The sequence below is a fragment of the Rattus norvegicus genome, chromosome 9 (genome assembly GCF_036323735.1).
Source record: "Rattus norvegicus strain BN/NHsdMcwi chromosome 9, GRCr8, whole genome shotgun sequence".
NCBI classification, from domain to species: domain Eukaryota; kingdom Metazoa; phylum Chordata; class Mammalia; order Rodentia; family Muridae; genus Rattus; species Rattus norvegicus.
The window spans coordinates 64,163,314-64,176,201 of record NC_086027.1 but is presented as its reverse complement, the minus strand read 5'-3'; the positions used below and the strand labels follow the sequence as shown (position 1 = coordinate 64,176,201).

Below are 12,888 nucleotides of genomic sequence, written 5' to 3'. Positions count from 1 at the left end.
GGGAAGGGGAGAGGGAGAACAATGAGCCATGCCAGGGCTTCAGAACATATGTAGATAAAATGTCTCTGGGCAGGAGGGGGAGCCATGGATTTTAACATACCTGAAACCTGGCCAACCCACCTCCATCCCCCACCCCACCCCACCTCCCAAAAAATTAGTGGGCATGGGCTCATTGGTTGGGAAGCTCTGGGTTATGCAATGTTAAGGGCCAATGCTGCAGGCAGAACAGTGCAGAGGAAACTGTCTGCAGTGATTCCTTACCTGGAGGAAATTACCCATCACACACAACGCCTTCCCTGCTGCTCACCCTTGCTGCCACTTGTATTGGTAGACTGCTTCAGAAACTGAGAGCTCCATCCCAGAACTATGGCCCTAGTGTGTCCACTGAGAGAGCTGCCCAGGGTCTCATTCTGCAGCCCAGATCAGCCTTGAACTCTGCTTAGTCCTTCTACCTTAGCCTCACAGGCATTAGCTACCCCCTACAGCCAGGTCCTTTGTAGTCTTTTGTATCTGGCTTCCTTTGTACAACTTAGTTTCTTTGAAATTCACTAACAATGTTGCATTACAATGAGCCTTGCTTTTATCTCGGAGTTGTTTGGATTGTACTTGCTTTCTTTTAAACCAAAGGGTTTAGAAATGGGTCAGTGGGATGCTTCCCTGAGTTAAATTGTTTGCATCCATGCCTGAGGGCTGGGATCCACAGAGGGGAAAGAAGAGAATTGGCTCCCCCAATTGTCTTATAACCTCCACAAGCACCATGGGTCGGACACACACACTAGATAAATAGATACATAGATAGGCAGACAGACAGACAGACAAATACATGTAATTTTTTTTTTAAAAATTAAAGCTTTTATCTGTGCTTGGTAGCAAATGCCTTTTATCCCAGAGACAGATTTTGAGGCCAGCATGGTTTAAGAAGTTCCAGGCTACTTTGTCTCCAAAAGACAAAAAAGTTACAAATAAATGCTTATCTTCCAACAGTGAAGGCAGGAAAAGTGGTTTTCACACTGTAGAGTCCTAAAGGAAACAAAGGGGCAGATTGTAGCTAACTATGTAATTACTGCAATATAAGATTGTTTTAAAGTACACATCCCCTTCTAAAATAAATCTTGAGATAAGCAGCCCTATTCTCAGTTCTAATTCTACTGGACTGTGGTGGGCAACAATGGGACAGTGGGGACCAGTCAAAGGAAATGGGGCATATACTGCAAATAGAAACCAGTTCCAACTAGTAAATTATACTTTACTGTGTTTCTACGAACTATCTTTTAAAAAAAAAAAGTGTATTCTCTGTTGCATTCTGCCCGGTAAATAATATTTAAAAAGAAAAAAGCAAGCTAGGTGTGGTGGTACACACCTTTGATTCCAGTAGTTAGGAGGCAGAGTATGGCTGATCCAGTCTGGTCTACAGACTGAGTTCGAGGACAGCCAGAGCAACACAGAAAAACCTTGTCTCGAGCCAGCCCTGCCCCCCCAATAAAGCAAGAATCAATTTGCTATCAAATTTCACTCTCTTAAAAAAATTAAAACTATGACACTAAAATTAGTTTTTCCTTGATCTTTAAACTTAAAATATCATCTGAAAACTCTGTCGGCCTTTATCATTCAGAAAACTATGAAACAGGATTTTTTTAGCACAACAAATTATTTTTAATGGAGATGGTGACAATAAAATAAAAATTATTGTGATATAAAGTAGATGATTAGACAAATAAATTATTTGATAAATTATAAAATATGTCCCTTAATAAAATATAAACATAAGGTTGAGATTATACTTGGAGCATATTCATCATTCAACCAGAGTGGACAGACTGAATGATGTAAGTTAATTGTAATATTTGGGAGCTGAGGGATGGTTGGTTTGGTTTGGTTTGGTTTTTTTCGAGGTAGGCTTTCTCTGTGAAGACTTGGTTGTCTTAGAACTCACTCTGTAGACCAGGCTGGACTCGAACTCAGAGGCTCACCTGCCTCTGCCTCCCAAGTACTGAGATTAAAGGTGTGAGCTGACACCACCAGGCTCTTTTGGGGGATGGTGGTGGAGGAGAATATTTGTTTTAAAATAAATATATTCATTAAAGCTTCTGGTATGGGGTTGGGGATTTAGCTCAGTGGTAGAGCGCTTGCCTAGCAAGCGCAAGGCCCTGGGTTCGGTCCCCAGCTCCGAAAAAAAGAAAAGGAAAAAAAAAAAAAAAAAAAAAAAAAAAACTTCTGGTATATGACCACATCTTTATAGGCAAAACCAAATTTCTTCATTATAATTATTACAGTTGTAACATATTGTATATTGCATATTATAGTCGCAACAAAACGATTCTGTTTTCTATGACCATCAGGGAAATTCGGATGTGACATGTGCTACATAAAACCCACAATGTTTACCTAGCACAGGACCATGAGAAAAAATGTCTTCTATTGCAAAATAGGAGGCAAAAGAATTTCCATTAAATCCTTTAGTTTAGGCCAGGTACTTATTGTCAACTGTTCAAGAAAAATGTAGAGGGGACTTCCCTTAAAACTTCCTTCCCAGCAGGAGTTCTGGGACAATGACTTCTGTTAGTGGCTTCCTGTCACTGTTGTGGGGACTTGGGATTTTTTTAATGCATTGAGGTAAAGAATTGTTAGGTGTTTATAATGTGCGTGTGCGTGTGTGTATGTGTGTTACATGTGATACATATGTGTACTTGCCCAAGCATGTGTATGTGGAGACTAGAGGTCAACATCCAGTCACCTTTCTCTGTTACTCTCCACCTTACTTTGGGGAACAGGCTCTCTCCCCAAACCTGCAGACTGCCATTTTGTCTAGACTGTTAAGGTCAGCAAAGCCTGGATCTGCCTGTCTCTGCCTCACCAGGGCTCCGGGTTTTATGTGATTTTGGGGATTAGTTACCCACTGAGCCATCTCCCTACCCCTGTGCTTATAGTTTTTAAAGCTCTGGTTTTAATATTATACCTGAAAGTTCAAGAATTAATATTTTTCTTGTTTCCACTGGTTTGTTTAATGCAGATCAGAAACCAAAATTTTATTTCAAGGAGAAGGTCATTTTGAAATGCTTCTTGGATTGGTGTTCTATTCTTGCTCACATTATTTGTGTTTCTGCTGTGGTAGTTTCATGTGCATGTTTGATTTTAATTCAGTGAACTATAAAACAGTCTTTACCTATGGAGAAAAAGAAAATCTTAAAGCAGAAGGACTCAACCAAAATAATTGTGTTTAAGTGGGTCTTCTCTATAAAGATTGTTTATTTATGTGTATGTGTCTGTAAGTGTTCATGCATGGGCACTCGTGTCTGTATATGTGCAAATGTCCATGCAATCCAAATGCGGATATAGGATTCTCTGCAGCTCAAGCTACAGGCAGTTGTGAGCTACCAGTGTGGGCTCTGGGGACTGAACTCCATCCTCTGGAAGAACAGCAAACACACTTAACTGCTAAGCCATCTCTCCAGACATCTTTTTTTTTTTTTTTTTGGTTCTTTTTTTCGGAGCTGGAGACCGAACCCAGGGCCTTGCGCTTCCTAGGCAAGCGCCTCTCCAGACATCTTAATGTTTCAAAAACATTTCACGTATCCCAGGCTGGCCTCAAACTTGTGTAGCTGAGGATGACCTTAAAGTCTTTATCTTCCTATCTGGACATCATAAATCCTGGGGTTACAAGTGTGAGTCACTTTGCCCAACTTCTGTCACCGATGCTGGGACTGAACCTGGGGCTACACCTGAGGAAATGGCTTCCAGTTGACAAGTTTTTCTCCCAGCCTCTGAAAGGCTCAGAGTGAGTCTTAACTACTGGGAGACCCCCCAAGTGAGACCCCCAAGCGGGAACGGAGTTTGATGCAAACGCAAGAGGTTTATTATTCTGACTCATCAGGGTCGACCTTCAATCAGCCCCTCATGGCAAGTGACTAGAAGGCGACCCTAAATGGCTATAACAGTTTTTATACTCTTTAGGGGTACAGGTTACATCAGCAAGGTTACAGTTTAAACTTACTGGCTAAGCATATTGACCTGTGAATCTATTGGCTAGCAGGCATATGACATGCATTCGAACTCTATCTGGGACCAGAGGGTCAGGTGACGATCAGTACATTCTGTGGTTTTTCAAGAATATCCCTGCTCCTCCCGAGAACTGTAGGTGGAGAATGGAACTTGGCCTAGCCCTGCCCCACGGCCGGAAGCTGGTACATGGCTTAATCTTGACCTGAGGTGGTGGGTGTAAGGCTGACAAAAGCCCTTAGCATCCTTCACAGGAACCCCATAACCTACCTACTTTCTACCAGGCCAAGCCTCTTAATAGCTCTTACACTGCAGTAAGAACGAGGGTCCTTCACCTCCACCACAGTTACCCTGAGGATTTGGGGGGTCTTAGACACAAGCATATGACTCTTCTGAATTGTATCCTTCCCCACAGGGGACCAGTTACCTAAATCTTTGGAAGGCTTTTTTATCTATGAAGAAGAAGGGTCTGGAGTCCCAGGCTCTAACAGGAGAGGAAATGATGCCATTGTAGTAGAACAGTGGACAGTCATTGAGGTGAGCTGCAGTTTCCAACAGTCTGTTTTCCTTTCGTGTGTGACTTTACGAACACTCATCATTGCCAGGTAATGCACATCCTCAAACACAGATGATCCACTCTCACCAGAATCCTCAACCACGAATCGACAGACTTCTTCCGTATGCTTACCTGTGTTTGCAAACATTTCAGTAAATAGCAAAAACAACTCCCTGTATCTAAACAAAAGTAGGTTCCCCCAAATCTGAGACTCTGGCCCTAGATAAAATCCTCTGGCTCAGAAATCCTCACTACAAAATGCCTTGGCAATTGGGCTGGAATAATAATTCAGCCAGTCATCTAGCCTTTCACCTCTGAGTGACCGTGTGCCAGGCCTTTTGTAGCCTTTGAATTGATTTTTTAAGCAAAAACATCCAAAGTCTTTATCTTACGCACCGAGCCAGATGTGTGCACACAGGCGCGGTCACAATCAGAGGTGGCAGTGCTGCAGGGGTTGTGTGTTTATGAATTCACATGTCATCAACCACTGCCCCTGAGGTAGACAGATACTTTTGGACACCTCTGTTGAGTGTACGAGGGCCTCACAGACAGGGTCTGTCAAGGAGGCATTATGGCCTTATGAAGACCATAAAGGACAGAACTCATTCTGAGAGAAATTGTAAACCCCACTGAGGGAGCTGGGGAAGGTGGGTGATAAGGAAATCAGCCAGAGAAAACATACTCCAGTGAGGCCACACATCCAGTCTGTCAGCTTCCCTGCCCACCCTCCTCCCACCCCAGTCCCTAGACCACACTGCCAAACCTACTTAGTAAGCTCCGTGGACCGGACGCCCTGGGGAGCTTTTAAAATGCAGATTCCCAGCTCTACACTTTAGAATCTGAACCAGGCTTCCCCAGGACAGGAGAAAGACCTGAATGGCCACCGTCCCACTGACTGTGGTTTTAAGAAGGCAGCAGTTGCAGAAGATGACATTCCGGGAGCTGCATGTGCCCCATGTTCACTGTACACAGGACCCCCCCACACTACAACACACACACACACTACAACACACACACACACACACACCCTCATCCTCGCTCGTACTTCTTGCCTTTGCTGTTCGACTGTAAGCTCTTGTGCTTATTCACACAGGGCTGTGAAATCAAGACTGATTATGGCCCCCTGCTGCATACGCTGGCTGAATTTGGATGGCTTCTGACAAGCGTGTTGCCCACACCTATATTGAGACACGACAGGTAATGCCCGTGTATCCTTGCCTATACGTCTAATTCTAAAACCTGCTTGCTTGTGAGATAAGTTAACCAATGCTCACTTAAAGCCTATGAGAAATGCTTCCAGTGTGGTTTCATGAGATTAGGAGGTCTGCAGATCCAATCCCTTTGCTTAGAGGGTGGGACCCTGGCATTGGCACTGCCCCAAGTGCCTCAACTACACAGACATTTGGGGAATCTGCAGGGGCTTCTGAAAAACAAGAATTCCTCTGTCTGAGCCATGGGTCTGCACACACCATTCCATTCACACCTCAACAAGGTGTGTGTGTCTGTGTGTGTCTGTGTGTGCCTTCAAATTGTTTTCAGTTTGTTCTGTTTGTTTTTTGAGTTGAGGTCTCTCTCTATAGCTCTGGCTGTCCTGGAACTCACTTTGTAGACCAGGCTGGCCTTGAACTCACAGCAATCCACTTGCCACCACTTTGTCTGCTTTCTCTGTCTCTGTTTGATGTTCCTCTAGGTGCATTTGGCCGGATACAGCTAGAATTACAGACCTTCTGAAGTGTAGAAATCCTGAATCTCTCCTTCCTCTTCCCCTAAGGAAAAGTATAGGTATTCCTTGCCATTCATTGGGGATCCCAGCTGGGCTCACTTGTAAGGATTTCCCACAGAGCTCTGAATGAATGGGCAAGACATCTGGCAGCCAGCCCACTTCTCCTGAGCTCCAGTGGCATTTCCTGTATCCGGTCAGGATCACTTGGGAATGACAGGACTAAGCCTAAGACTGGAACTGAAACATATTGTGATTCCAAGAGTACCTTGAGAGGGAGTAGGCTATGAAACATGAAGCCAGACTCAGCCATTTTGTGCCCAAACTACATGAGATCCTACCCTGCAACCCAGGGCTTTGGGGAAGCCCTCCGAACATTATATGAGGAGTAGCTGTACAATTGCTCTAGAACAGAGGGAGAGAGAAAGGTGCCAAAACTTTACCGTCATGCAGATTTCTCCTGTGCCCCAGATCCTCTAGGTACCGTGGGACGGTGGAAGTGTTCCTCTTACTGTCTATATACCTTTATATGCTATTACAATGGCAAGGGGACTAATTGCTCACTAAATTTGCGTTGTTATAGACTCCTGTCTGTAACAATTGCTAAGGATCTGGGGGCTTGAAGGGATGGCTCAGTGGCTATGAGCCCTGCTACTCTTCCAGAGGACCCAGGTTTGATTCCTAGCTTCCATATGGTGGCTCCAGTTTCAGGGGATATGACGCCCTCTTCTGGCCTCTTCAGGTACTGCATGTATTTACCTGAACAAAAACAAAAACAAAACCGCCCATACACAAAAAAATAATTTTTAAATCTTTAATTTGTTAATGGATTTTAAAGGTAAGTTTTATGACAAAATTAGAGAATAATCCCAATTCCAACTGTATAGGTTTCAAATGTGTCTGGTAACCCTGGGACCAGCTTCACGGTGGTTCTAGAATGTATTCAGCCCTGGAGACTATAATAGATAAAGGGGGAAGGGGCTTCTTTGCTTCTATTCAGTTTCTTATTATTTAATGTTTTATAATAAATTGATACTCTCCAGAGATTTTTAAGTGAAATTAAAAAGAACAAGTCTATCTCGCAGTGAAAAGCACCCACGGTATCTGTCTGAAGTCATTTGTGAGGATCGTGTGTACATTTCACGTAGTGTTAACGCATAGCCAGGGGCTTGCATTCTGGTTGGAGCAGGTCAAGCCCATGAATTCAGTAATTTAATACAGTAATTAAGCAATGAGGCACTCTAGCCCATAGGTTCCAAGGAAGTATTAAAGAGAAGAGAGATTGGGAATATAAAATATGAATATGCCCAAGTCCTGAGGAGATTAAAGAGCAGCCTCACTGTCGGGTAAATCCGTTCCCATGAGTCCAAGGCTGGTCCCGGGCAGGAGAGAGCAGAGATATGCTTGAACAGCAGTTGCCCCGCGTAGGACGACAAAGTGAAGCAGGGTCCTGCTCGTCTCTCAGACGCCAGGAGCTTTGTATAACTTGTTTATTTGTTCCTTGGGTCCTTCTGAGTACCCAAGAGTCACTTTGTCACTGTGACAGGACATCTAGGAACGTGATTTAAAGGACAGACTTGCTTTAGCTCCTTATCTCTGCTCTGGTGTGAAGGCAGAACACTGCTTACCAGCCAGGCCTCCTTCCTCCAACCGTGCCTCACCTCCCAAGAGCCCGTTCAGTCATGAACTTATACATGTTGAGGAAGCTAGAACCTGTAAGATCCCGTCTCCACAGGACCACTACCTGGGGAAGAAGCTTCACATATGAGCCTTTTCTGGAGAGACTTCATATCCAAGACACAGCAAATATAAAATGAAGATTAAGTGTGATGCCGTTCACTGCTCATGAGGATTGTTAAGAAAAACATGAACACATCTGAATAAATGAGAGGACTACTTGATATACTAATATATAACAACAACAACAACAACAACAACAACAATAATAATAATAATAATAATAATAATAATAAATAAGAACTATTTATTGGGGACCTAACCCTATAGCAGAACCAAATTCCTAAGAGGTCGAAATCAGTTGTCCAAGCAGGATAGAATGACCTGTCCCAAATCAAAATGTTCCAGAAGATGTAAGGTAAGCAGTCCACCACGTACAAGATCCACACCGAGGATCGGAGCAATGAGGCAACGGAAGTAAGTAATGTGATAAAGATGCATATTTACACCCAGAAAGAGAAATGTCATACTCTTTCTTTGGAGACCCTGTGCCTGAAAACTCCATCCCTCAGAGAGCCACCGCTTGTGAACAGTCCCCTCCTTAGAGACAGTGTTTCAGCTTTCTGTGCTCTTCTGTTGTCTAAGCTGTACCTGAATGGCTCACAGGGGGCGTATCTCCTCATGACATCACAGCGCATGCGCGCACTCTCTGCTCTCTAGGTTGACATTGTTCCCGTGTCCTAGGCAGTGGTTTATGACAGCACTCTCATGGAAAGATCATGAGGTCAGCACAAGGCTGGAAGGAACCATGCCTACACCCTTCCAAGGTTATTGCAGCCAGCCTGGAAACGAAGCAGATTCCTTCCTTATTGTTGGCGTGACGCTGTCATGCCAATAGCCCAATCCTTTTTCTACTAGAGAAGTCAAGGTGAGAGTTACTAGGAAATTCCTCAAGAAAAATAAGCAGTTAAAGGACCACCTAAGTCTGCTGCATTCAAGACTACATTCCTCCCCCTCCTTCTTAACTCCTCCCTCCTCATTAACAAAGGAAAGAAAAGAAACCACAGTGCTATTGGTGGAATTAAGAATCATTTAGCATAGACTCACTCGGAAACTAGAACAACTTTAGAGCTATATGTTTTGTGGCACAAAGATAATCTTTTTCCTTTGCTAATTGGTTAAACATCCAAACAGCCCTTGGAAACTCTTTGAGTTAGAGTCTATGATGATGTTACCCGATCTCCCCACACCCAGGACGGGTTTCTACTCAGGGCAGAAATCAGTCATTTTGCCTTTGCTCATTGACCTGTCTACTTAACAAGTCCTTAAAGAGTACTTTTTATATGCCAGGACATGTGTTCAAAACAAAAGTCCTCCCTAAATGAGTCTTACTGTAACCAAATAGAAACACAGAGAGAGAAAGAGAGAGAGAGAGAGACAGAGACAGAGACAGAGACAGAGACAGAGAGACAGAGAGAGACAGAGAGAGACAGAGAGACAGAGACAGACTCACATCCCTGTGCCCCACAAAGTAGTTGTTAGTAAGGGGAAAATGAGCAAGGAAGAAAAACAGGAAGGAGAACAAGTGTCAGCTGACTTGTAACTAATGTTACAGACGTAAAAGAGGAGAGGGACCTAGAAACAGTTCTGTGGTTTAGAGCACTTAATGCTCTGAGAGAACCTGGGTTCAGCCCCTACCACCCACACCATGGAACTCCAGTTCTAGGGGATCTGATGCTGACCTCTCTGACATGCACTGGGACCAGGTGTCCATGTGGTACTAACACAGAAGTGCAGGCAGAGAACTCTCAGGGGCTGTATCTCAACCAAAAGTCCTCCTCAGCTACACAGGAAGTTCAGCACCAGCCTGGGCTCCATGAAGCCCTTCTGAAACCACAGCAGTTGTAGCCTCCCCACTGGACCAGTGACCACCTCATCCACAGGCGTTTCATTGGTTTAAATACCATGAATAAAGTTACTATTAACCTGTGCCCTTCAAACGATCGCTGTGGGTACTGGAGAGGTGGAGAGGTGACTCTGTGACTAAAAGCAGTGACTGCTCTTCAAGAGGACGAGGATTCAACTCCCAACACCCACACAGAGACATATGACTGCTAAAACACCCACACACATAAAACAGAGTGAATAACAAAGTCTCAGGAGAAAGTTGCTGTGTATAGAACACATAGGAGCACATTAAACACAAAGTGCAAAAACTGTACCTGTGCCCTCACTGCCTGACAAGCGGGGCTGGGCAGCATGAAGCACTGCACTGATGAGTTTTGTATGGCCACGTGGGTGTTCGCTCTCCCGCACAGTAGCTGCCTACTGTGCTGTGCTCGCCCTCCAATGGTGCTCCTGACCAGTCCTTCTTAGCGCAAGTAGGAACCCTGGTGTGCATCCATGGGCTTTCTGTAAGTGGAAGTGCTCGGCCGAGCTGTGTGTTTCATTTGGCTACATAAATGTCAAACCAATCCAAAAAGGTTGATTCTGGTTTCATTTGCAGCCCAGAGGTGGTGGGGGTAGGCCGTTCCCCTCCTCAAGCATGAAATACGACTGTACTTCAAAACAGCATCATCTGGGAAGTACGCAGCCATCTGTGTGGTTTTCGGGTGGTTTTGTTTGTTTGCTTTGTTTTCGTTTCTAGATTTTTGTTGTCACTTTCATTTTATATGTTTGTGTGTGCACACCAGAATATGCATCTGTGTACCATGTGCATACAGGAGCCCACAGCAGCCAGGAAAGGGTTTGGGATCACCTGGAACTAGAGTTAGGCAGTTGTCACCGTCTGAGTGCTGGGAATCGAACCTAGGTACTCTGGATGAGCAACAAGTGCTCTTAACCACTGAGCCATCTCTCCTGCTTTATTTATAGTTTTAATCATAACTGAGGTTAAGCCATTTACATTTCATGGGCCACCTGGGTTCTTTGGTCAAGTACCTGTTAGAGTCTTTTGCTCACACTTAAGATTGTATTTATAAATTATTTAAACATAGATAAGAGTCTTTTATATATTCCAACTTTCGACATGTCTGTAACTTGTCTTTTCACTCCCTGCTCTCTTTATGATCTGTCTCTATGTATGTATGTATGTATGTATGTATGTATGTATGTATGTAATGTATGTATGCATGTATGTATGTATCTGTGTCCCAGGGCCTCAGGCATGCTTAGCAAATCCTGTAGCACCCGATCATATCTTCAGCCCCATGATATCCCACAAAAATAATTTCAAATTTTAAGTATCCCTGGAGGTATTATCCAGCTATATTTAGGACTTTTCAGTCTGAAAGTTTTTGACGGTAGTGTCATTTTGCTTTCTTATGTTTACATTAAACTTACTATTTATTCTTGTGCAAACCTGAATTTGTTTGTTTTAAGTCTGGGTCTCCATACATAGCCTTAGCTGTCCTGAAACTCAGTATGCAGATCAGGCTGGCCTTGAACTTGAGCAGGTCTACCTGCCTCTGCCTCCCAAGTTAGGCTTGTGCCAGTTTCACTGGAACTTCAGAGCAAAGCTTTCAGTGGCTCATTTTTGATGTGGTATTTAAATGTTACAGGCCACAACTTTTCCTTGCCTCTCCTCCTGACATCCTAACATCAGGACCTATAAGGTTAAGCATCTAATTGCCATGGGGTAGCGGAGTAGAAACTTGCTTTTACCTTCCTCATTATTCTCCATTCCAATGTACTCTGCACATTCTAAACTGAAACCATAACTAAATGAGAACCCAGACTTTTTCAAAACAGCCTAAACTTATGGTAAGGTGTTAGGGTCAAAAAGCCTCTCACATCTGCAGCCAGCGTCGCTGGGGTCATTTGGACCTGACGGGAAGGGTTCTTGTATTGGAAAAGAGTTAGAAGTAGCGGGTAAGCAGACTGGCTCATTCTGTCCTGGATTCAGACATGTCCCATCCTCTAATTGGTTGGCGAGAACCCACTCTGGGGACTCTCTACCTGCCTTGACCTGGCCTGCTCGCCCAGGCCTGGTTCTCTTGTGTATTTATTTGTCCACTACAACAAAGCATTGCTCAGAAGTCTTTTGTCTTTCTCCTATGAACTCTCTCCTTTGAATTTTCTCTCTGAAAGATATTCTTGATTGATATTTTTTCTTTTTATAAAAATTATTTTGTACTCCATCCTACATTGTGCTAAGTGGATAGAGAACTGAATGTTTCTCTATCTTTCTTCCTATTTACTTCATGTTACGTATGTGAGTACTTTACCTACCTAGCTGTCTGTGCACCAGACCTGCAAATCCTCCACAGAAGCACGAGGCCGTGAGCCACCACATGGGTGCTGGGAATTGAACCCAGGTCCTCTGCGAGAACAGCAAGCACTCTTAAGCACTGAGCTACCTCTCCACCCTAAGTTACACACTTGTGTTTCTTCTGGTGGCTGCATAGAGGAAGACTCTGTCTTATCCTCCCCGGGTCCTTAAATAGTGGAGAACATAAAGACCATAGGCTCTGGGTGCTGTGACAGGGCTGAGATTTGAACCCAGGAACTGTATGGTTCCCAAGTCATGTCTTTTTCCAGTGTAGCCTGTGACTCCCAAGCACTGGCCCAGTCTAGTCTCAATGCTAATCCCTTCCACAGTCCCACACAATTTATCCCCAAAAGTTACACCGTCCAAAGCATTTTGTTCTGACAGAAGACATGCTCAAACTGAAATGAAACTGGACTGACTATAAGAAATCTTTTAAAAATAAAATTGTAGGGGCTGGGGATTTAGCTCAGTGGTAGAGCGCTTACCTAGGAAGCGCAAGGCCCTGGGTTCGGTCCCCAGCTCCGAAAAAAAGAACCAAAAAATAAATAAATAAATAAAATAAAATTGTAGTCATCTCCTTCTATCCTTGGGGGAAGATTTCTAACTTTCCCAAATGCCCAGCATCCATACGTTTGGAATGCTCGCTAAACGTCCCATTGACCACAGTTG

The 12,888-nt window shown here is 43.9% G+C and overlaps 1 protein-coding gene across 1 annotated transcript in view; it reads left to right on the top strand.

Moving 5' to 3' along the window:
* Positions 1-12,888, top strand: part of Rftn2 (raftlin family member 2) — a 56,281-nt gene that overhangs the window by 26,141 nt on the left and 17,252 nt on the right. Inside the window, exons 6-7 of the mRNA XM_343571.10 lie at positions 4,412-4,533; positions 5,646-5,749. Of these exons, the coding sequence (XP_343572.4) occupies positions 4,412-4,533; positions 5,646-5,749 (226 nt within the window). The remainder of the gene's footprint in view (positions 1-4,411; positions 4,534-5,645; positions 5,750-12,888) is intronic.